Source organism: Brachypodium distachyon, chromosome 3, assembly GCF_000005505.3.
Source record: "Brachypodium distachyon strain Bd21 chromosome 3, Brachypodium_distachyon_v3.0, whole genome shotgun sequence".
NCBI lineage: Eukaryota > Viridiplantae > Streptophyta > Magnoliopsida > Poales > Poaceae > Brachypodium > Brachypodium distachyon.
The window spans coordinates 21,824,543-21,849,569 of NC_016133.3; the positions used below are offsets into that span (position 1 = coordinate 21,824,543).

At 42.2% G+C, this 25,027-nt stretch overlaps 2 protein-coding genes and 2 long non-coding RNA genes across 5 annotated transcripts; 3 read left to right on the forward strand and 1 right to left on the reverse strand.

Annotated features, from left to right (window-relative positions):
* Positions 1–725: 725 nt before the first annotated feature.
* On the forward strand, positions 726–12,183 carry LOC100839115 (maspardin). Its single transcript, XM_003573762.4, has 9 exons — positions 726–919; positions 4,967–5,092; positions 5,726–5,824; positions 6,229–6,371; positions 10,274–10,382; positions 10,555–10,662; positions 11,284–11,424; positions 11,502–11,745; positions 11,837–12,183. The coding sequence occupies exons 1-9, from the start codon at positions 830–832 to the stop codon at positions 11,896–11,898; spliced, it is 1,122 nt and encodes a 373-aa protein (XP_003573810.1). The 5' UTR covers positions 726–829; the 3' UTR covers positions 11,899–12,183.
* On the reverse strand, positions 2,581–14,044 carry LOC104583621. Its single transcript, XR_731479.3, has 2 exons — positions 13,528–14,044; positions 2,581–2,795 (listed from the first exon to the last, which is right to left on the reverse strand). It is a non-coding gene; the product is annotated as an uncharacterized LOC104583621 (long non-coding RNA).
* A 3,483-nt stretch (positions 14,045–17,527) lies between these two features.
* On the forward strand, positions 17,528–22,452 carry LOC100839422 (chloride conductance regulatory protein ICln). 2 transcript variants are annotated; one of them, XM_010236348.3, is made up of 7 exons: positions 17,528–17,772; positions 17,861–17,984; positions 18,399–18,516; positions 20,831–20,890; positions 21,168–21,227; positions 21,310–21,383; positions 22,068–22,452. In XM_010236348.3, exons 1-7 carry the CDS (start codon positions 17,612–17,614, stop codon positions 22,230–22,232), a joined length of 762 nt encoding a protein of 253 aa, XP_010234650.1. In that variant the 5' UTR covers positions 17,528–17,611; the 3' UTR covers positions 22,233–22,452. The 2 variants fall into 2 exon arrangements, with proteins under 2 accessions (XP_010234650.1, XP_003573811.1); XM_003573763.4 differs by having other exon boundaries at positions 17,532–17,772; positions 22,088–22,452.
* On the forward strand, positions 18,523–20,749 carry LOC112272001. Its single transcript, XR_002965632.1, has 2 exons — positions 18,523–19,619; positions 20,394–20,749. It is a non-coding gene; the product is annotated as an uncharacterized LOC112272001 (long non-coding RNA).
* Positions 22,453–25,027: the final 2,575 nt, after the last annotated feature.

Below are 25,027 nucleotides of genomic sequence, written 5' to 3' on the forward strand. Positions count from 1 at the left end.
GTCAACACCAAACAATTCGACCGAGTTATGTGAGCTCACTGCTATTTTTATTGATGTAGAGCTCAAACGAATAACCAATTGAAATGTGGTTTGATTTCTCGACACCAAACGGAAAGGCAAGATTTTAAGTTTTTTTCCATACCATGAGACATGATGCTGATTTAGCCAACCTCAACATCGAAGTAGGCATTGTCGAAAAAATCTGATTTAACAACGTGCCATTTTTTTTTACTCGCAAAAAAAGAACTCAATTTTGCCGGAAACAGGACACGAAGTACCCTGGTTTCTGACTTTCTTCCGATCAGGTTGCATTACTTTTCTTTGCCGTAATTTGCTTTTCCGGTATAGTGTTCTGCAGCAGGATTTAGATCTGAGATCGCCCGTGCACAAGAAGAAACTGTGCAGCGCAGCGTACCTCGTCACGACCCGCATGGCGTGTAGGATGCCGCCAAACAAAAGAGTTTCTTCAGCCCGGGCTCCGTGACTCCGACCCCTCCACGCTGTCCCGCCTAGATCTCACCCAGAACCAAAACTGTCTCCCTGAGCATCCGACCCCGCAATTTTCCCAACACAGTCGGCCCACACGTCTGTGACGTCGGCGACACACTATGCGATCCCTTCCAGTTTCCAGACGGTACACTGATCTGGTCCACGCACATGCCTGTGGGCCCGAGCTGCTTCCAGCCCCACTGTCAGACAGATAAAGCTCCTCTCTGCTTGAGTCGTTTCACTGGACGCGCGATCTCTTATTCCCTCCGCCTCCCCCGATTTCCCATCGCGTCTCGCCTTGCTGCCGGCTGCCGCTGTCGTCGGCGGCTGCGAGAGATTGATGGCGAGCCGAGGGGGCGGCGCGGTGACGTCGGCGCCGCCGGGGGACTACGTCTACTTCAAGTCCGTCGTCCCGCTCCACAAGATCTCTGTAAGCGCCAACCCTACCGAACCCCGCCCCAACTCCCCCTCTTATCACGAGCGCACCAACTTTAGCGCGGGGCCGTCCCGTGGTCTCGTGGTCTCGTGCTCGGTCAGTCGGGAGTTCGTGTTTAGAGCGGCGACGCGTCGAATTGGATCGCTCAGTGTGGTTTCCCTGCTTGTATGCGTGGAAATTTCTGTAGCTGTTTAGTTCAGTGCTTGTGTGAGCTTGGTTACTACTACCTCCGTTCCTAAATATAAGAAGTTCTAGCTTTGCCATAAGTCAAACTTTTAAATTCGACCAAGTTGATAGAAAAACTGACCAACATTACTACTCTAAATTAGTTTTATTAACTTCATCATGATATATATTCTCATATACTTATTTGATGTTCTACATGTTGATAGATCTTTTTACCAATTTGGTCAAAGTTTAAGAAGTTTGACTTAGGACAAAGCTAGGACTTCTCACATTTAGGAACTGAGGGGGTAGTTGGTCTGTTGTTTAGATGGGTGGATTCAGAAGAATTTAGTTTTGCTTGCCCCTACTCAGTGTAGCCCATGGAACGGTGGAAGTGTGATGGATATGCAATTCGTTTTTCAATAAATTGCGTTTTGGCCTGCTAGACAGGGTAGCAGATCCACATTTCTGTGTCTGGTTCAAGTTGACACGCACATTCACTAGGACGTGCTTGGTGGGTTTTTGCATAGACTATTATGATGCTTAATGATTCTGGCAGCAACTTAAAACCCAGTTTAGTGTGCGAGATCTATGGTTTTGCATATATGCAGTGTAGGGCAGGCTTTTCTGTCGAGTATTCAGTTATGCTTCTCTGGTAGACCTTAGAAAGGTTTAACTTCTATTACTTGGTAGCAAGCTCCATGCACTAGAGTTATGTTTATCTTCAGTTTCTCGAAAATTCCAGTTTACGATGTTTGTACATGTATTGACTCCGTGTACTTATGCCCTCTCGAGTTATTTGGTGAAGTAGTGATTATCTGATTGGATTTGAATTTATTTGATGGTGAGACTTGCTGACCAAATTGGCTGTCTCGTATGGCATGCATGTATTTATTTTTCTGCTTGAATTGCATTCGCTGTGGTTGCATTCTGAGTTGCATATGCATAGTGGATCCATCCCAGGGTTTCTAGTATTCTTTCTTTGACCCCTCCTCTTTCCTGGTTGTTAGCACGTGCATACTTATCTTTGTTGAAGCACTAGTAAGGGGCCTGTGCGTTGCTATGGAATAGCAAAAACAAAGATATGTATATATATGTTTTTGTGAACACGTGTTGAGCGCAACACGCCTGGCTTGTGGTTTTTGACCCGTTACTAGAAAAGTCTGATGTCTTCCTCCTACTTTTCCCTCTATGAACAAGCACGGGCAACCCCTGACTATGTCGTGGCTAAGCCAAACGGTTTTGACTCCAAGTGTCGCGTTTGCCCCCAGACTTTTCCACGCTGGATGCCATGATGCACAGTTGAGGGATCAGATATGTACAATTTCGGGTTCAGGGACCATTTGTGAAGGAGGGTGTTGGGGGGGGGGGGGGGCACCAGTCACAACCGTTCAAATCTGGGAGAGGGGCCAAAATATCCAGTTCTACCAATTGAGGTACCAAGTGTGTACGATTTCAAGTACAGAGACCGTTTCTAGACTTTGCTGCCAATTGGGGGGGACCAAAAATATACTTTTCGCTGGATAAATCGTTGGGCAAAGTTACATGTTGAAAAATGTGCATGCCCTATATTTGCAATGGGGGGAGTGTTGTTTTCAGAAAATATCAAAATCGTTCAAAGAATCAAGATGCAACTGCTTTATGTGACTCGCCGAGTTATGCTTGCACCGAAGACACGAAAGATCGCTTGTTGATGGTACGGTACCTACATAAGAAAAGAAGCATCATGTTAGTGACAAGGCAAGAGAGAAACAACCTTAGATTGCAATAGAACAAGCGAGAAAATGCCCTATTGCAACATATTATTTCCTATACAAATGACATGTCTTGAGTGTCTGCAGCTTGGCCCTCCGAACCACGGCACACTGCATGCCTACGAGCAACATACTAACCTTACTTAGCTGCCTTAAGCACAACCACAATGTTTCTTTTCTGGTTCATAATTTGTTGTTTCTTAAACTTAGTTTGATCCAAGTACTCTAGCTGCCACTGAGCAGTATCCGGCACCGTATATTTCATATCAGGTTGCTAAATCTGAGAGCTGATTCATGGTTCTGGAATAATTTAGAAAAATGAAAAAGATCACATAGCTGCAAGCGTATGTACATCTTTCCAAAACAAATAGCTCCCCACCAAAAAAAGAAAGATAACAGATCTATATACAAACTTCTTTCTTATGTACACAGAAATTAGTACCTATGAAGAAAAATTAAAGCAACATTAACTGTTGATGGCATCTAAATGGGAAATAATAAAACGGACAAATAATGGAACTGATAGCCAAATATCTCAAAGTGCATACAAGATAATTATGAGCCAAACCTACAATCACAACAAACGTTGCAGTGGCTAGTCCTCACTCCCTATGCAAATTGTTCATTGCACAATATGCCTAATCCTTTTCTGTCTTATCTGAATCCACCGTGGCGATGTCCTCTGCAACCCCTGTCGGGTCCCTCATATCCCTGGCTGCTACCTCGTCAGTCGTCATTTTTCTCAGCATATACTGTCCAGAGCTGCAAAGGCATATACAAGGCTCTCTCTCTCTCTCTTTGTCACTTCTATGTGTGAAATGTATTGGGTAATGAAACTTTGCGATTAATATATGTGTCCAAACAAGGGTGTGCTGGTAAATCATTCTAGTGTTGAATCCTACATATGGGAGAGTAAAAGTGACCTATATGTCATAATTCATAACAACTACTCCCTCCGATCCTAAATTCTTGTCACTTGAGAATTTAAATTGAACTAAAACCACGACAATAACAATTGAACTAAAACCACGACAAGAATTTAGGATCGGAGGGAGTATTAGACACCTGAGAAAAAAACAACAGACTGAAACTACAAGTTAAAGCTGGGCTAATCTACTGTCAGTGCATCTGCACAAATCAAAGCTCGACCTCAAGTATCAGTCTATCTGCACATTAACCACATAAATCAAAGCACGGCCTGCGCAGAATGGGCGATGGCTTAGGCTTGACCTTCTTGATGGAACATAGCCGTAATTAGTCGAAAGGGGTACTGACAGTTGGCTGCTGTTGGCAATGCCCCCCTTCCGGGCCCTGTGGAGCACCCTTCTTGAGCTGCTTGGTTTAGGGTTCCTGTGGAGGCGAAGGCAAGTGGACGGCCCGGCAACATCGTGGTGGTGATAGTGAGGGGAAAGCATGGTCCTTCAAGTTGGGATCTTGTTGTGCCGTCTTGACCGGGAGTAGAAAATGGAGTTGGTGGAGAAGATATGGATGAAGGGGCCGAGGGTGGATTGAAAGAGGAGGAAGGCAAGATCTTGGAAGAAGATGGAAGGGGCACTAGGTTTGGGTATTCGTTGCCGAAGATCATGGAGCAAGATGGAGGGGCACTACATTCTGGTACTCGTTGACGAATCAGTCGGCATGGCAAGGTCATGTTCTTGAGCAACGTGGAAGGGGACTACGAACCATCACCACAGACACCAACTCCTATTTAAAGAGTAGTTTAACCGTAATAATATAATGAATTTGCTTCTTTGGTTTTATATACACATGCTTGTCCTTTTCACGAGCTAAGAAAAAACGCCACTCAGTATGCACACGTGCATGTACTCCCGATAAATCCAACATGTTGTTTTCCTTTGATTCAAGCATGTGGTTGCGAGTGAACATCTTCAGGCCACAGGCTTATCCATATTTAGTTGATTATACTAATAGATAAACATATTAATCTTAGATCAGGTTTACAATTCCCTGAGTCTGTAGAATTTTAAGTGTAGGTTTTGTCAACTTGAAGAGAAAAACAAAAACAAATCCCTTGCCTTAGTGTTTCTTTTAAGTCGGCTTATTTCTATCGTTTGTTAAGCTGGACAGATTATAAGTTATTTCTCTCCATTGTGTTTTGTAGATTGGATCAAAATTGTGGAGGTACTATGATTTTGGCCCCAAGACTGTGCCACCCCTTATCTGCATCCCAGGAATTGCAGGGACGGCTGATGTGTACTATAAACAGATCATGGCCCTCTCTATGAAGGTGCTTACATTATGAATGGATGTGTCCCATTTCATTCTCACTGCATGCATCTATTCATGTTTCAATTAGATGTCTTGAGTTTTCATATGTACCTACAAATTTATACTTATGTGATATGCAAGTGTGCAACCCTTATGGTCACATACTGACATATTTAGCCATCTCCAGTACGTCAAAAACATTCATACCTGTTTGGTCAAGCTATATAAAGAAACAACTATGAAGTTTTCCTCTTAATATATATAAAGAATAAATGCTGTTTTATGAACAAAAACATCTTTGAAGGTCTGAAATAATTTGGAAATATTTGTATTTTGCATGCCGTGTGATATAATGTTCGGTAAAATGCAGTTACATCTTTTGGTTTGTTTGTGTTAAACCACGTTAGTATGGGCAAGAAGCCTTGAGTTATTGGTACTACTTCAGTATTTTATGAGATATTCATGCTTTTTAAGACATCTAACTTCTGGTGACATTTTGAAGTGTCTCAAACATTTTAATTAGACATCTCTCCTTTTCGAACTTCACTGCAAGGTCAAATGTTGCAGAAACCTTGTTTATTTCTTGGCTCGGGTATAATTGTTAGATAAATATGCAGACCAACCTAAGATTTATTTCTCAACTCTTTTGCAGGGTTATCGAGTAATATCCATCGATGTACCCCAAGTTTGGAATCACCAGGAATGGATTCATTCATTTGAGAAGTTCTTGGACTCTATGAATATCCACCATGTAAGGAAATATCACAACATTTTTCCTTTTAGATGAGGCTATTAGCTTAGTATGGCTCTGTGTCCTCTTTCATTGTTGTTGACATTAAGCAAACATCATGTAAGCATGGTATGATGAGCTATGTACATTGTAATTGGATTAGCTCCGACCCTTGTTTCTGATAGAGGCACTTCCGATTATTCTTCCAAAGAAAAAAAGTTACAGTTTGTGCTTTCAGTAAATTGCACAGGACCAGAACAGTTTTGTTTGATTCCCTTGGGAAACAAGTATCGTACGGTTGTTTCTAAAATTTATTTTGTATTCTGTACAAACATAGAACACACTTTTTTTTAATGTATTTCCTTGAATCCTGAGAGATTATTTTGAATCAGTATTAAATTATATCCAACCATCTTACAATTCAGGTTCACATTTATGGTACATCTCTTGGCGGATTTCTTGGACAAATATTTGCTCAGCACCGTCCAAGAAGAGTAAAGTCTTTGGTCCTGTCTAATACATTTCTTGAGACACACAAGTTCGCTGCTGCCATGCCATGGTCTCCGGTGTATGTATTCTCTTTCAATGTATTTTCTGTAAGATAACATGATTGTTTTGTTATAAACTGGTCACATGCCTATGTGAAATGTGTAATCATGCCACATGCCTATACACTTCCGTTCATGCGCACATGCATATTAGTGTGCTATATCGCATTAGATGGAAGTATTCCTCATAAAACAATCAGGACATGTAAGGCCTGAAATTATCCCTTGAGTAATGTTTACTCATCTCAAGATGTTCACAGATTAGCCTGTCTTTGAACATTTACATCATGGACGTTATACAATTGTTTTATTTTTCATTTTCAGACATGGTGTAGGAAGCTGGAGACAATTAATAATGAATGCATATTGTTAGCAATTTTTTGTGGGTCTAGACCCAATCTGATATTCATTTCTTGCAGCTCTAGTCTTTCTTCTAAATTATTATTTGACTTGCTCTTCCATACTATCACTGTCCCACATATATTCTTACTACATACTCCCTCCGTTCCAAAATATAGGGCGTATAACTTTTGTTGACTGTCACATTCTAAAGTTTGGCCAAGCTTATAGCAAAAGGAATCAGCATATACAGTGTCAAACTAAGATATTATGAAAATATATTTCACAATGTATCTAATGATACTCATTTGGCATCGTAGATGTTGATATTCTTTGTTATATGGTTGGTCAAAGTTTAGAAAATTTGACCGTCAACAAAGTTATATGCCCTACATTTTGGAACGGAGGGAGTATATTTCTCTAAATGACATCAAAATTGCGGTCGAGTAAACTGAAGTCCCAGTAATGCAAATAAGTTGTCCGCTAATGCACTCAAATAACTTTTGAAACTTACTAACTGATTTATTTTTGTGTAACTATTTTTTGAATATGCAATAGACTCAACACTGTCGTATCAAAACTCATGACTTGAGGGTAAAATAAATGATTCCTTCTGCCGTGTGTGTGTTCAGAACATGTTTCCTTTTTGAGGAAAATACTGTAAGGGTGGTCCTGGAAGTATATATAAGGGAAATATGTAAGAGGACTTGTAATGTCAACCTGTCTATGTTCTGAGAATCTTGTGCAAAATTTTTGGATACCTAGTATCGCCCTTAACCGTCAGGCGATCTTGATAGTTTTGTCATTATTTGTGCATAAAAACCCTCTAAAGTCTTGATTTAATTTGGAAGTACAATAAGGCCTTCCTTTGGGTTGCTCTTTGTCTTTCCTTTATAGTGAGAATAGTTACACACGGAACATTATGTTCGCAAGTTCGCTATTGGTCTGTTCATTTGGGATAATGAGTTTGAGTTATTATTGTTGACACAACATCTCAGTACTCACTACTTTGCTTCATGGTTGTGCGAGAAAGCTTCTTCCTTAATGCTTACTCTACTAACCACTGGTCCGTCATACATACAATTATGTTTCTAGTTTAAGAAGAGCTAAGTCAAACAGAGTTTATGTTAGGTTAAAACACCTACATACGATGCATCTTGGGACGAGATGTTTCTACTTTGTTGTATTGTCTACTGTGAGTGATTACCCTAATGTTTCATTGAGCATCATTGATTTATAGTTCCAGATCATGAGTTTCAGTACGATGAAAATTGAAAATTCACTTCTATAGAACATGAAAATTGAAAATAACTAAATTCTTGAAAAAGTATAGAACTTGGAAGTGTGTTAGCGACTTGGTGGCCTATTTTTTCTCCAGCTTACAAGGACATTACTCCGCCACTGTTTTAATGATATGCATATTGAGAAGAAAATGTATGTGATACCATTTATATGGGATGCTTCTATAATTGGAGGGGAGTCAAAAGAAAATTTACAAGCACACTTAGATCTGCAGGAAATTAACATCAGATGAGAGCTGGAATTCACTAAAGTACTAATGATACACATTACTTGCCTCGTACTTTCTATACCATGTCTAAAGAAGAGGAGCAGCAATTTTGTGAAGTCCAAAATAGTTCCATATGGTCATTTGGAAAGCATTTCAAGGAGTTACTGCTAAATAGATGATTTTAGCCCTTGCCTTGACTATCAGACTTTAATCTAACAACTTAAACCATTTCAAGATGTGTAAACACTGTTTAAAAGTTAATTTCAGGTGTTGGCTTGGCTATCAAATTTTAATCTAACAACTTCTAGTTGTTGCCATGCGAGATGTACTTCTAGATGACCTTCATTTTGTTGACGTATGTGTTAACTCCTGTGTTTGGACATTATTTAGTACAAGAGTAAAATACACCCGCGGTCCTAATATTATTGGCGAGGTGTCAAGTTAGTCCTAAAATTACTAAACTGCATATTTAGGTCCCAATTTTTTGCTAAGTGCTTCACGACAGGTCCTACGCTCGTCCAGGAGCGTTTGACCGGCCTACGTGGCGCGCTGACCAAGTACACGTCAGCCAAAGAGCCCGCCGGACACAACTGACATGAGGAAAAAGTGCATCCGCGGTCCTAATATTATTGACGAGGTGTAAAGTTAGTCCTAAAATTATTAAACTGCATATTTAGGTCCTAATTTTTTGTTAAGTGAGTTACGAGAGGTCCTAAGCTCATTTATGAGCGTTTGACCGTCCTACGTGACCGAATTCACGTCGGCTAATGGGTCTGTTGGCATAATTGGCGCTATGAAATAGTGTGTTGTCTCACCCATCGCCGCGGTTCTTGCCAGCGAGTCACTGGAGTTGCGGCTAGGGAGAGTAGAGAATTGCGATGGAGGCGGTGCTAGGCGGTGGAACGCTACATAACACGAGGATGGTCGAAGGTGTACTACGACGAGGCAAATCTAGTAAGCAAGGAGTCATGGCTCGAAGGCCGTTGGCCGAGGGCGAGGCGGTGTACAGCGAGGGCGTGTAGTGTGCTCGGGACCACATGCAACTGCGCAAAAATGTCGTTTACGTTCCCGACGATACAGGGCACTAGCGCAGGACTGGCTTGTGGATCTAGCTTCGACGGAGAAAGACGGTCAAAGCAACGTAGCTTAGAGACCGTGTGGGGCCGCGGGGTTAGTCATAGGTGTCAGGGAGAATGAGCTTAGGACCTGTCGTGACCCACTTACCCAAAAAAATAGGACTTAAATATGCAGTTTGAGTAGTTTTAGGACTAAATTGGCACCTTAGCAATAATATTAGGACCGAGGGTGCATTTAATCTAATTTATAGCTTCAGTCATGTCCAGCAGGCCCTTTAGCTGACGTGTATTCGGTCAGCCCGCCACGTAGGCTGGTCAAACGTTCTTGGGCGAGCTTAGGACCTGTCATGACACACTTCCCAAAAAAATAGGACCTAAATATACAGTTTAGTAATTTTAGGACTAACTTGACACCTCGTCAATAATATTAGGACTGCGGGTATATTTTACTCTTTAGTACAATTTACCATCAAGGGAGAACTTGCATTCATCCATTTTTTTCATTAAGAAACTATAAACCTTAAATAGCTTCACTAAAACCTGACAATATTGCACCAATATCTGTCTAAGATGACCAGATAGGATATTAGATAAATCAAGTATTACATTGAATCACCTGTGGAGGTTTTTGTATTATTATCTCTTTTTTTTTCTTGTTAAGTTCAAGAACTATTTTTTTTCTGTTGTGCAATATTTTGGTTTTGGCAAAAACTAGTGTTTTGTGGAAAACAAAAGAGAAGTGCATCTTGTAGAAATCAATTTTTTTAGCTCAGAGGAAATAGTTCTGAGAAGAATTTATTTACTGTTAGTGGTTGACTATGGAACGAAGACAGTCAAGTGCCCCAATAAACACTACTACGTATTTTCTTTTGCCAAAAAGTTTCTTTAGTTGCAACATTATCTAGTATTTTATTTTCAGTTGTTTGAAATTATACTTTATTACTGGATGTAACTAATAGCCATGAATTCTGTCTCACCAACTTCTGTGATATTGCAGTGTTAATTGGACCCCTTCTTTTTTGCTGAAGAGGTACCTGTTGACTGGAATCCGTGATGGTCCGCATGAACCATTTATTGCAGACTCCGTGGATTTTGTTGTGGGTCAGGTTGTATCACGCTTAATCACTATGTTAGATGTTTTTGCAGTAACTGGAGTTTGCTAATATTTTGGAAAATTATGCATTTTATGATGTATGTAATCTAAGGAATCAATCTTGATGTTCTTATAATTCTACCTCCCAGCATATCATTTGTTAATATTAAATTTCTGCATGGCAGGTCGAGACATTATCAAGAGAAGACCTTTCCTCAAGGTTGATGTTAAATGTTAATGTGGCATCAGTTGGGTCATTATCACTGCCTGATTTATTCATTACTATCATGGATGTACGTACCTCATTCATTAATCACCACTCCGTATTTTTATAAATACAGGACTTACTAGAAAACATGCTATCAAACTTTGAAACCGCTGATACATAAGAAAATAATTTGGTTGGTTTGGTGAAATTAGCATCGTTAGATTTTTCATGAAAATATTTCCTTAAATTAAATTTCATATTTTTTTTCACATACATATGTATACAAAGTCAAGATACATGTTTGAGACCTATTCAATGTCTAACATGTCATCTGTTTACATGAAGAGCTTATTAGTATTAAAGTTATTAAAGTAATATAGCAAGAAGGCAGTTCTCAGCTGAGCCTCTTATATTAGTGCTTATACAAGTTTCTCTTAATTATTGTATTTCATTCCATAAATTGCCTGCAAGAGTTGAGAGCTGTGATCCTTGGTTAACATAAGATTGAGAAACCATCTTAACCTGTATGAATAACAGCATAGGTATGCTGAGAGACATTCATGCTAAACTTCTGTACCTTAGAAATAGTCTATGCATTTGAGACCCTTAATTGGTAAGGTCTGCAAAGATTAATTCTTTCTACAATCCATTAATTTTGACACTATCCGCTGTATGATAACTATGTTTAGTGAACATCTATCCACAGACAAACGACTATTGTGCTGTTCCTCAGCAGTTGAAGGACCAAGTGAATGAAAGGTACGCAAGCGCAAGGCGTGCGGTACTGAGGACTGGTGGTGATTTTCCCTTCCTGTCACGTCCAGATGAGGTTAATTTGTACCTTCAGGTATTGTAGATATATCTTCTGTTTGCTTTTGGTTGTTCAAGGATTTTTCGAAGAATAATTTTTCTAAACGCTGGCAGCTACATCTGAGGCGAGTTGGAGTAGAACCAAGACCAGATCTTGTTCAGGGCTTCACTCGTGATGGCACCCCTGGGAGCTCAAATGATCACAAAGATGGGAGCAGTTTTGATGATCGTCCCAGAGATAATGGGGACCGTGGTGGTTCAGGTCGTGACGATCGTGAGACACAGCATTCCGAATCAGAATCACATGAATCCGATGAGCCAATACCGACAAGCACACTGCTCGCGAATACTGTTTTAGGTATGGTCAGCTCAACTCTGCATGCTTCACTACATATGCTCATGGTACATCATTACGATACATCTGCTGCTCTGTATACAACTTTGAGCAGGACATTCCATGGATGATGTAGTGAATCACACCTTTTCTCCCAAAATAGAAGTTGTCTTATAGAGTATTGTCAACGTTGTGAGAAGCTCAGCAGCATTAGAGGGCATTGCCGATGGGAAAGCGCACAGCAACGGAGGGAAATCATTTCTGTATGTCTGTATAATAGTTTTTTTTGTCTTTTGTATACAAGTTATTTTGTGTCTGTAGACTGTAGGGCTGTATATTCAATTTGAGATGACTATATTCATTCTGATTGCTTGATCTTCTTGAAGTAGGTCAATAAATTAGATCTGCTTTGTAATCTCTTACAGTTGTTTTAGATTGGTTGTGTCATCTCTGCGCCTTGCATTTCACTGGCCATTTTGTGTTTGTTGTTGATGAATCATGCGCATTATCCAATTTGGCAGCTCATGATATTGTTGACGACGCGCAATGTGGACTACGCTGGACTGAAGTAATCCAATGTCTCCATTTAATCTCATCACCAGATGAACAGGGATCGGCTCGTTATTCTTGTTTGGGGGCGTAAAGCATTTATTTTTAGATTCTACAATATTGTGGTTGCTAAAGTGCATATGAGTTTATCTCTGCCAGCTGTTTTGTGATGAAACCGCTGATAAACGCGAAAAGCACATGTGTTACAAAATATGAGCTGGCTAGCGCATGCCCTTCAGGCTCGATGGAGTCAACAGCGAAAGCTAGAAGGATGAAGTTAGGGAGGAAATGAATCCAGCTGTCCCTATGTCACCCCTACGGCTTTCTTCCACTGACATCTCTGTCTGTGATCACCCTTCGGAGACGATACTCTGCGCGTCCCGTATTAAATGATTTTTTATTACAAATATCTAAACGTTTTTTAAGCGTAAATACATCCATATTTTGACAAATTTGAGTCACTTGATATGGGACGGAGTGAGTACATCTTCTGTCTCTTTTCCACACTATACGAAGGGCGACAGCTATGCCGATAGTAGACGACGTTCATTTAGACTGTCTGGAAGCAGCTATGCCGGAGATAGCCTCTAGCCTCTAGGATGGTTCGTTGAATTGGCCGTGCGTTATATGGTGCGGTGGTTTGGGTGTCGATCTGAACGTTTTGCCCGTGGCTGATATGTAGGTCAGAGGGAGGGGGGAAAATGATTTGAGGTGACATGAAATTTTGTGCACCTAAGGCCATCTTCAACGGTATAAGTCAGTAGGTATTAAGGATGTGCCATGTAGGATTTTTGATAATGTGGAGAGGAGAAAGAAGAAAAGTTAAGTAGTGGTTATTTGTATAAGAAACTGTTTTGGTTCTTGTACCAAGACATAAGTAACAACAAAACACTTGCTGAAGAGATATCTTGTTACTAGAACCTTGCTTTGTGGGTCCCATCCTCTCATATTCATCTATTGTTTTTTTTCTATCTTAGTACTAAATCTTAGTAACCATTTACTGGAGACGTTGTTACTAGTGATGGGATAAAATATTCGCTCCCCTCTTAGTAATGGCCTAAGTAACACCTTGTTGAAAACTTGAAGATGCCCTAATTACTTTAGAAGTTGCTAGCAATACCAATATATATACTCCCTCAGTTCTTTTGAGGGAGACATTGTAGTTTTCTCCTAAGTCCTTTTGTTTTCAAAGTTTGATAATATTTATTGTTAACAACAAAAGTAGAAACCTATGGGCAAAAGAAAGATAAGACTGACCCGGTGCTGGCCCCCGCGTCATCCCAGGGGCGACTCGGGTGGCGAAAAAACCCTACCAGCCGCCGCAATTTCTTCACCCACCTCCCCTCTTCCACCGCCGATGGTCATCGCCAGCAGTCGCCGCCGGGCAAAGCCCATGCGGTTGATGGCAGCGGTGGGCCTCCTTCGTGGACTTCTTCGTTGCGGGGGTCTTCAAGCGTCTCGGTGGTTGGCAGCGTCAACTCGATGGTTAGCTGGTCAGAACCGTGGTGGTGTCGGAGGTGTCAGCTCGGTGGTCGCTGGATACGGGGCAGGTGGTGTCAGATCCGGTGATGGGCTATGCCCAGCGGCGCTGCGTTGGCCCTGCGTGGTGGGGGCGGGCCATTCGGTGGTGTGTCAGATCCCCTACGTACAGCTGCTGCGGTACTGTTGCGGCGGGTTTCCAACCGCGGTGGGCGCGTGGCTTCGCGAGCGTGCTGGGGCGCGGCCATTGGTGTGAGTGGTGTTGCAACTATTGCTATTTGCGGCTTCCCCAATGGTGCGCGTGGTTGGACCCGGCTGGTGAAAGGGCATTTCTCTCCTAAATGGTTTTGGTGGTGATGACATCATGTTGTGTTATCTAATCGTGTGCTAAGCATTTCAGAGATTATAAGAAGATTGGCACGATGTGTGGACCCTTTAAAAGGAAAGAAGCTTAGCGGTGTTAGCGGTTATTCATTTTGATTTGAGTCGTAAGACATCCGTACTATTAAGAGGGAATTCACAAGGGAAGGTACACAAACTCATATTTTGCACCCACTAAAAATCCTACCCAAGGTGAGAGAAGAAAAATCAGAAATTCTTTCCTGTGTGCCCAACATCTCCATGCACTAGAAGTAGGGGTGGGTGTTCGGTCATGACCGGAAGTTTGGTCTTGTAATTCGGTCTTTTTTCGATTCGGTCTCTAAATTATAATATCCAAACTTTACCGAGGAACTTTGCTACCCGAAATTTTGGTTACCCGAAGTTTCGGTCTTTAGTTCGGTCATGACCGAACTTTAGAAAGATGGGTGATAGTTCCAAAACAAAACGTGATTTGGTACCAATTTTAGCAACATTTCACTTATATTTATCACATATTTTCATATTAACATGGGCACTAGGGATTAGGAAAGTGAAACCGTCTATTGCCTCTCTTGTGCCATGATTTTTGCATGCGGAGTAGTTGGTGCCTAGATTGTATCAGGAAAATGAGTTGGTTTTTACAAAGTTCGGTCCTATTCGGTCTTTCGGTCTTTTCTGGATTGATACCCGAATTACTAGAATAAAATTCGGTCTATAAAATTTCCTACCCAAATATCTAATCGGTCTCGGTCTATTCGGTTTCGGTTTTTGGTCCTCGGTCTTTATGCCCACCCCTAACCAGAAGTTCCACCTGAACTTCTGGGTGCACCTGATCGGGTGCTCTCATGGAATATGCGGAAGCGCATATTCAGCAGAACTTCTGGTCAGCCGAAAGTTCCGGTTGTTTTACGGAACTTCCGCCCATGAACTTCCAGTGCACAACGGCTAGAAATTGGGACCCCATATATATACGCCTTCGTCCCCAACGGGTCTTTTGCCCGACTCCAGCTAGGAAAAATCCCCTCTTTCACTCCAAGAACACAAAAGCTTAAATCTCCAACACGTGCTTCCCCACTCTTGATTCTTTGAGGATTGGAGGAGAAGATCTTGATCTATGGTTTCACCAAGTAAAAAAGTTGATTCCCCTTATTTGCTTTGTGGATTTCGTTTCTCTTGGGTTTTTGGGAACCTTAGACGGAAGCGGTAGGTCGTGCTCATCCTTGGTGTTGAAGAGCTCGAGGATTGGATTCAGAGCCTCCCAATTGAGTTGTAGAGTGGTGCCCCGGTCAAGTTTGTAAGGGTTCGGCGTTCGCCCTCAAGGAAACCATTAGTGGAGCTCACCTCGCTTTTGTGGTGTTGTGAGACCAGAATAGAGTGAGCCTTTGTGGCGCTTCTACCTTTGTGGTAGAGCACTCGTCCAAACGGAGACGTACACCTCACAAAAAGTTGAACTCAAGAGTCAAATCTTCGTCTCCTGTGTGGTATCATTTTCACCCTTTACATTCTTGCAAGCTATATTGTTTATCTTGTTGTTTTGGGTATTGCACTTCATAGTAGGATTGCATTCACTTTAGAAAATCTAGTGAGACCTAAAATTAAGTGTTTGTATCTTTCAAGAAAAAGAAAAAAAAGTTAAAATTTGTTAGTCGCCTATTCACCACCCCCTCTAGTCGACCATACCAATCTTTCAGCTGGTGCGGGCCAGATTTGGATTGCAGCCCATGTGGATTCTCCCCCCTGAGGTAGCGGCCTCGTCGGCATGATCCCCTCAGCAGCTCTGGATGGAACCGGAGTTCGTGGTCCTGAGCCGCGGAGAAATCCCGGCATGGCTTTTGCCGACGGCGACGACGATGATGTCTGCGGGCGCCGTGACCTTCTTGGAGGCGTCGTTGTGGCTTGACTGTGGCTCTGGCTCCTTTGTCACTAGGGGAAGCCCTTGGTCTGGTTGACGGACCTGACAAGGGTGGCGCTGCAACGTCGTTTCCCTCTCTAGACTTCTTGAGAGCGTTATCTTGGTGACCTTGGAACCTTTCAGCGAGCATGATGCGGTGGGAGATGGTGCTCTCATGCTTGGGGCGCTGGATGGTCTACAAGGCCAGCTCATAGTAATTCATCACCTAGCAAGTTGATCTACAACTTTTGTGGCGAGATGAGTGGATGTGGGACTCTGTGGTGACATCTAGTCATCTACGGCAACCCATAGGGGATGGGGTCGATGGTGGTCTCATTTGGCGATGATGTTGTGTTGTGGCCTGGTCCAAAGCTTACATAGTTACTCCATGGAGTGAAAATTCGGGGATTAGCCTCCTCAGTTATTGGATTTCATGATATTTTATAGGGTGTGGCTATATCTAAGTTGCCTGATTTTTAATTTAAAGGGTTAAATCTAAATTGATGAATCAGAACCACTAGATTATTATCTAGATCTCATTTTACTCTTCTTTTTTCGTCGCCTGTTTCGAATCTTAAAGCACAAATCATATCCAACGGCCAAGAAATCAACTTATATCTAACTAAAAATTAGGCAACTTAGATATAGCAAAACCGTATTTTATGATAGTTTCTCCTTGAAAGGCATTAATAGAGCATCAATACTTGCTACCGAGTGATATCTTGAATTTGACCTTCGCTGGTTGAACCATGCAATATGATGTGGGGCATATGCAATGTTGGAGGTGTCTATTTGAAGATTGAGCCCTCTTGCTTCTAGTTGCTATCCGACCATTGCTTTTGGCAATTCCTTGCTTCGTTTCTTTTGAGTTTGTCTGTCATTTCTTTTATCTTGGAACCTTTATGCATATCTAGCTCGATAGTCCGGGAATAATAATTTTTTGTTTATATGTTTTTATTTCTGGTTAATCTTGTAAGAAGAAAATGTATTTACATGAAAATGCTTTACAGGGAGGAGAAAAATTAACAAGATGGCTAGCCCGACAAAACCCTTAGTATAGATGGCCGTCGGGCCAGGTTTTTTGTGTAAAGCCCATCGACACGCAAGCCCGGCCTGGCCCTAGGCTAAATGGGCCGTGTCAGCCCACGACCTGCATTGGGTTGTGCCTGGGCCTCGGTCTTGAACCCGCGGTCAACCCGTTAAGCAGGCCTCGGTCTTGAACCCGCGGTCAACCCGTTAAGCATTTTTCTGTATTCTTTTAGTTTTACATTTTCTGTGCATATATTATTTTTTGGCATTTTTCTGTATTTTTTACTTTTTTGTGCATTTATCCATATTTTTTTTTACCATTTTTTGGGCTTGTCAGGCTAAACGGGCTCGGTCCGGGGCTCCGGGCTCAAGTGTGGTGCTTGGACCTGCCGTTGGCCGATGTGGGCGGTCCAGCCCTCGCGCTCCGGTCCGAGCTAAGGCCGTTTAGAACCGGACCGCGCCAGGCCTGTGTCGAACCGATGGCCACCTATAGCCCGTTAATTTTTTTTTACACGCCATACTAAGCCCAAACCCTAAGTGCGCCTTCGCCTCCCCCCGTCGGCCCCGTCCAAAGCCCAAACCATGGTGCTCGGGCTCCACTTCTGCGCCGACATCGCCGACGACGGCGTTCCCCGCCTCGACGCCGCAGCTGGGGAAGAGCTCGTCCGCACGGACCGCGACGCCGCCGTTTCCCTCGGCTCTCGCGCGCCGGAGCCCCCGGGAACCTTCTTCATCACCACCAAGTAGTCTTAGCAAGCATCTCAATTCGGTACACTCCTGGTATTGCCTATTGCCGGACTTTTCTGACCCGGGGTGTGACTTTAACTTCAGGAGGGTGATCTGGGTCAGCGACGCACAGAGGAGCAAGGGCTACGCAGTGGACTTCGTCGCCATCTCGCTCCATGCGGTGTCGCGCGACCCCGAGGCGTACCCCTCCCCATGTATCTACATGCAGGTGATTTTTGTACCAGAAAGTTTGAGATAGCTTGTGATTGATCCAAGGTCCTGCTGGTGTGGTTGTAGATCAAGGCTGTGAATTTGATGTGGATGGTTGCCAAAAACTGGTAGTGTTTAGCATGCCTTGAGTTTGCAACAATAATTTCACCAAAATTTTCGTTTAATTGGTTTTCAATTCTACTTTTGCAACAAAACTTTGCCAACTCACGAGCTTCTCTTACTTTCACCAATTAGTTGCTCTTGATCTTTGTTTCATACATCAACTCATCATCAAGCATCGCTGATCTGCATATCCCAGCTGATAATGAGCCCATATGCAATTCTGCAGTATTTTCATATGTACAATTTATGCATAGTGCTCCTGCACTGACCGATTACAACATTTGATATTCCTTTCCATTGGATTCTGAAGATTGAGACAGAAGATGGCTCAGACGAGGAATCTGACGAGTCAGATTCTGAAGCAGATGGGGAAATAGATGTGTCAAAAGTCACTGAGATGCGCATCATACCATCAGATCCTGGTCAACGTATCCTTTTGCGGCAACGTATCATACATGCATTTCAGCTCTGATGCTCTTATACTGGGTAGGGTGCCTCAGATTGAATTACAAAAAATGATCATTTCTAGTGTGTTTCTTTGTGACTTACATTTTAGGTTAGGAGATCTATTTTCTGCAAAGGCAAAACTATAAATTTTGTTAGAAAAACTGTAAGAATACTATATATTTAGGTTTTAATTTCACAAGATTACATTGATATTGCTGGCATGCTGCTTACCTAGAGTGGAGCTTTTTTACGGTACCCTAGTACTCCAAAAAAGGTGAGGTAGTACCTATTAAATCTGACTGGCCATTTGCTAGGGATAGTATGGACTTTTCCGATTTCCCCTTGAAGTTAGGTGGTAGGGAGTTCGTTAACCATGATCCCACCATTTACGCACGCCGCCTCATCGTTTTCATCGCAAGCTATCTTCTGCGTTATCAACAATCTTCGGCGTATCCATCCTCTTGACCACGATGCCACGGAGCTGTTGTTGGGGCACTCGTCACTGCAGCTGGAGGTCATCTTCTCAGGCGGGCGGGCGTGGCTACTGCGGCTTAGGCGGACTTAGCACGGTCCAAAGAGGCTAGGACTGCCACGGCCCTGCACGTCACAATGCGATGTGGTGCTGCACTGCTGCCGACCGGCATGCCATGTGGCATGCCAACGGAGTTTATCATGCACTGCTTACCGACATAGATGCTTACTTTGTGTAGAAGGCCAATCATAATAGATGTTTGTGAAGCAAATAAATATATTTTTCTTGTTGGTTCTGTGTTAGGGAGTTACAAGTTGTTTGAATCGAGATGTATCGCTCTGTACGACGCAAACCGTCTGCTTGATGTATCTTTTGTCAAGTGTTTGTTTGATCCAGTTTTGGCTGCGGATCAAGCTGCCGGTCAGGTGTTTGGCCCAGGCGTTGACTTCTACTGTGTGTCTGCCAGTCGCATCATCCCCTGGCTTGGTTAGCCGCCCAGTCAGTGTCAGTGACGCACCACCTCGCGGTGCTCCTCAGATTACGTTTATGTCGAGATGCGGCCTGCAGCAACAGCCGGTGTGTTAATAAAGCTCTGTTAAATCTATCCATCCGGTACTTACACCTTGTTAACTTTGCAATTCTGAATTTCCCCCCTTTGACGATGGTATTCCCTAGTATTAGTGGGTGGTACTCCGTATATGGTTGTTTGGAGTACAGGTAAAATTTGTCCATTAGATCAGTAGTAATGAACGGTCCAAATTAATTTGTGGGTACTGTAAAAGAGCTCCCTAGAGTGACCCTTGTTTGAACCAACCGGACAAGTCCAGTTACCCCCTGTGCAATAATTTACTCTTGATTTAACACATGCATTTTCACTAAATGAAGAACTTTAAATATGTAATGTTTTGATAGTTTTGCTAAAAAATGTTTAGTTTGTGGAATTAACTCTTTTTAGTAGATCAATAACTGATCTGACTCCCATATCAAAGACGAGGAAGGGCTAAACCATTCTTAATCTACCTCCTAACCAAGTAAAAGGCTCAATGTATAAAGTTTGAGAATAGTGGAGCAGCCTCTACCCCTTTCCGTTCTGTTCTGGTTTAACTAGGGCTGAAAGTGCTGGTTTTGACATTTCATGAAGACTAAAGATGTAACAAGTAATCCTTAATGTTGAGTAGGCATGATACTTTTCTCCTTTCCTAACATTAAACATTAACAAACTTTTGAGCTCAGAAAATAAAACATCAACAAACTTTTCTCCTAGCTAGAAATTGGGCTTTAAACACTTTTATCATGTTGATACTATTTAATTTAGTGTTATTTATTCTATTCAGACTGCGCATAATATTGTTATTAATTTGCACTCTCTCCTTCCTGAAATACAAGGCCAATTTGGATGATCGTTGTGACTAGTGCACGGTTGTTATGATTTTTGGATTCTCGGTCTAGCCAACGGAAGCTCGGAATTCTCTTGTAAGTGTAACGAGGAGCAGTTAAGGTTTTGCCAACGGATCAGCAGGATTTCCTCTTGTAGCGAGGTGCAATTAAGTTATGTATGTGTGCACATCAATGGGCATTTAACATATGAGTAACAGAAGTTTTTTGTGCTATGGATGTGGGAGGATACATAACAAATCAACTCAAGGAAGCGAAGTGGTCTTGTATTTTTGGAAATTTCAGATTTGGGATTTGGCCTTGTATTCCAGAAGGAGAGAGTACATCTTGAAATGTCAATATGTAAACAAGTGTGCATCTAGTATCTCTCGGAATATGCATTATTTTCTATCATCAATTGTATCTTGGACCCTTGACAGACTTTTCAGTGGATGGACTCTTCGAAGCATTCTCTCATTGTGCAGAGTTGAATCCGGATCCTAATGCTGGTAAGCTGGTTGAATAAAAGTTACTTTTATTTTTCAATGTCTCCAATACAATGCTTACACCACATCTTTTCTCGTAATATATTTTTGAAAATGGAAAATAATAGAAGATAAGTTTGTCTAAACAGATCCTACATACTTCTGTGAAACTATGACATTTAAGTCATTTTCGTAATATGAAAAACAACACATCTGAAAATAATTCAGTGACATAGGGACTAGGGAGTAGTTAATACATCCTTAAAAATATATTTATTTATGTATTGTTTGTAATGTCCAGAGAGCGACGAAGAGGATGGCTGGGTTCATGGTGACGGAAGTGATGACGACATGACTGATGGTCAACATACTTCATATGCATTTCCATGGCATCTTCTAGCAAATTTTGTGTAGAATATTGATATATATTTTGTTACGTGTAGGAAGCGAGGAGTTTTCAGATCTCAACCCAATAGGACAAATTGATGAACATCATATTACTCGTTCGGTAGTTGAGGTATGCAGTGGGTTTATTCAACTGTTAAATACCTACATCTCCCTTCTTGCTTAATCGTCCTTCCATGCAACTTGGTGTGTTAAATTTTCTCATCTGCCTTTCTAGTAACACTGTAACAGTAACTTGACCTGCCTTCAAATTTTTATTAGCCCCGTCATTCTTAGGTAGTTATCAACATATATGTTGAGACGGTTAGCTCGCTGGGCTCCCCTTTTGTAACCGCAGTTGTACTCTGTGATCCATACATAATCCTATGCCAGCTGGAGTAGTGCTGTTACCCATCTTGTGGGGTCCGGACCTGGTAAATTCATGCCGTTATCCCAGGTGTCCCGGGCATGTCCTCACAGGAAAATAAATCACGTGTGAGTACTGTACCATTGCTAGACAACGGTATCTTATTCCCTGACCCCTTATTTCTTAGCATTTTGTTACATAGGCATCAAACTCTCATGTTTGGTTTCTGTATCTCATGCTTTGCTTGCGTAACGGCATGCCTGGAACAAGGCAAGCTGGTAGGGAACCAAACATTGCCCACAAACTTTTTTTATTGGCAATTGAAGCAATCATTGCCACCTGAGGAGTTTGATGCTTGAACTGTAAATTCAGATAAAGTTTCCTTTATTTTCTTTCTATGTCAATGTCGTAGTTAACACAAATAAAAATCCATAATGTTTATGTTTGCAGCTCGATGTTTATGTTTGCAGCTCGAGATCAATGACCAACGTTTTGAGGATGCAGAGGAAGCAGAACGGGAGAGGAGCCATAGAAATGGACGCTAGGTGCAAAGCACCCTCTCTATCTTCCTTGGAACGGCAAGATTGGTTATTCTGGGTCGCCATTGATGCATGATGCTTCATGGCACCTTGTTGTTTTCTTTCCTTCCTAGATGTCATAGCTTATCCTCACCACCTTGTAAACATCCATCAAACATCTGACTCGAGGTCTTGTAGTATGCTAGTAACTTGTACTCCGATGGATAGAATGGTGAAAGGAACTGTTATCTTTGTATGCTTATTCATCTTCTGCGGCACACTGATCATCTAGGGTCATATTTTGATATTTATAGCTACATCGACGGATGCCTTTACCTGTTTCTGTTTTTTCTTTTTTCTTATAATCAATTCAAACTCGAAAACCATTATAGATGCAGTGATTCAGACCATAGACGCAAAAATAGATAAAAATTATAACGGATTTTTTAAAACATATTCTTCGTGTACGTTACTCATATGTCTCGTCTGTTTTGTGACACATGTGTGCTATTTTTGCTTTTTTGACAAGGCATGGCCCATGTATTCTTTGTTTAAAACAAGCCATGTGTTTGTGTGTTATGTATTCTAACCATCCGGGATGGACCTATTTTATCTTTTGAACGTTGCTACAGGGTGCCTGTGCACTATTAGGTTTCCCATGGTGCACACCCAAAAAAGTTAGGTGCTGGTCCCGCTTACCTAAAAAGGTAAGTTTCGGTCCCCACAAGCACATCGCGCGTCCGGCCGTAATAAATCCCCCAATCACGTGTTTTTGTGTCGTTAGGCCTGAGCTGGGTAATATTGCCCCTCCCTAGAATTTGCTGCAGGTATTAGAGAACGCACTTCTTCCTCCTCCCTAGAAACAAATTAGGAACAAAATGTTGCTCAAAACCATGGAATACAAGTTTGCTTATTCAATCTACCACCTGAATAATGTAACTTTGTACTAAAAAAGTTGACCTAATAACTGATTGGGAAAAGCTTCTGTCTAACACATGGAAAATAGAAAGGCAAAAAACAATATGCTCGATAATGCAGAAACAGTTGACATGTGCAAGTTTTCGGCAAAAACATTGGCTCTGTAATACAATTTCTAGTCAACTGGATAGGTCAAAGAACCAACTAAATGCTAAAAAGTAGAAAATGTCGCACCAGTGGCACCCGGGATACCACCACTGCATGACGCGTGGGTCGTCTCGCTTGCTCCCCGCAAGGATAGCACCCCGGGCAGCCCCGTGTAAGCTGCCCGGCAGGGCTAGACGGGCTGCGGGGGTTGCTCTGGCAGGCAACGAGAAGATTCCCGTCTGGGCGCCCCCCGGGAAGGTCGCCTGCCGCAGAGGGTGTTCCCGGGCGCAGGCGCTTACTACGGGGATGGGACCAAGTGAGCAGAGCAACGACGCCACTTGGCCGCTCGGGGGGCTCCCTGTGCGCAGGGCTCGTTAGGGCGAGGAGTGAAGCACAAGCAAGCATTTAATGCTCCGACAGAAAGGTGATTCCCCGTTCAGTCAGCCCACAGTGACTGGCCTGCTGTGAATTCTAGACACGTAGCGCCCTAGTCGCAGTGCCACTCACCATGCATGCAAGCCAGCGCAACAAGGGCAAGCTGCCCGGTTTCTTTGTTCGGCACTTGTCACCCATGCACCAAGGCACCTGTGGTATCCCTTGAGTATAAAAAGAGGACCATCGCCAACGGTCAAAGGGTTCGGTTCCTTATGAGTTTTAGCCAGAAATAGCAAATAGTCCTTAGCAAGAAAGGAGAGAGCACCCGGGGACTCCCTCGGCAACCTGTAAACCATTGTTCATCGGCTAATAAAAACACAAAAGCAAGACGTAGGCCCGAACCTGGGTAAAACGAACTTGTGTTCCCTCACGCTTGACATTGGCCTCACCGGCGATCGCCGGAGCGATCCCCGACGTCCTCTGCCGAACCTAAAAGGGGGTGCCGCTCACCCCCGGTGTTTATGCCCCGGGCTACGACAGAAAAGGTCTGAATATATGCTAAAAAGCAGAAAATGATACATATGTGTAACAAATTTTAGGCGAAAAATGACTCTCCAAAATGCAATTTCTACCAATTTGACAGATCAAAGAAGCAAGTATATGCTAAAAGCAGAAAAGGATACATATGCGTAGCAACTTCTACACAAATGTAGCTAGGGGAAGCAACATTTACTAAAAAAAATTGAGTGCCTGAAAAAGCAACTAATTGTAACAGGCAAAAGGTACTAAATAAAATTTTAGGCAACAAATGACTCCAAAATGCAATTTCTAGTCAATTTGACAGGTCGGAGAAGCAAAAAACATGCTAAAAAGCAAAAAAAGTTATGCATGTGTAGCAACTTCTAATTAAAAAATGTAGGCAGGGGATGTAACTTTTACTCAAAAGAATGTTGAGAGGCTGAAAACACAACTAAATATAACAGTCGAAAGGTGGTAAAAGCAAACCTTAGGCAAAAGTTGGGGCTCTAATACAATTTCTAAACAGTAATGTAAATTACAAAGGAAAAAAAATGAATGCTAGTAAAATGCAGCTTCCCCTGGTTTTACAATAAAAGGCCGGAGCTAATCAAATCAGACCCTAGAACCCAGAAACAAATCATATAATCCCAATTGAGGATTGGGAAAATTTAATTAGCGCACATTTGTATTCAGAAGTTGCACTGCATCCCCCGTGGCAGAGCTATGGTTAGTCAAGCAAAAGCTGAAGCAATTCCTAAATCAAAGCATGCCTAATCAGTCAAGCAAAAACTGTGAGGCACCCCATGGACAATGGAGTGCATCCAATTTACATGCAAAAAATGCACGACAAGGTAATTCAAACCTTGTGACGCAGTAAAATGCAAGATAATATATCCCGTAATTTAGATACAGAAATCCATATTCAGCAAAAAA

Bases quoted from the DNA above. Each gene is read 5' to 3' on its own strand.
- LOC100839115 (XM_003573762.4), top strand. From the start codon at position 830: ATGGCGAGCCGAGGGGGCGGCGCGGTGACGTCGGCGCCGCCGGGGGAC. The intron at 920-4,966 runs GTAAGCGCCAAC...TGTGTTTTGTAG, and splicing joins TCCCGCTCCACAAGATCTCT to ATTGGATCAAAATTGTGGAG. The intron at 11,425-11,501 runs GTATTGTAGATA...AAACGCTGGCAG, and splicing joins AGGTTAATTTGTACCTTCAG to CTACATCTGAGGCGAGTTGG.
- LOC100839422 (XM_010236348.3), top strand. From the start codon at position 17,612: ATGGTGCTCGGGCTCCACTTCTGCGCCGACATCGCCGACGACGGCGTT. The intron at 18,517-20,830 runs GTATCCTTTTGC...CAGACTTTTCAG, and splicing joins ACCATCAGATCCTGGTCAAC to TGGATGGACTCTTCGAAGCA. The intron at 21,384-22,067 runs GTATGCAGTGGG...TTATGTTTGCAG, and splicing joins TTACTCGTTCGGTAGTTGAG to CTCGATGTTTATGTTTGCAG.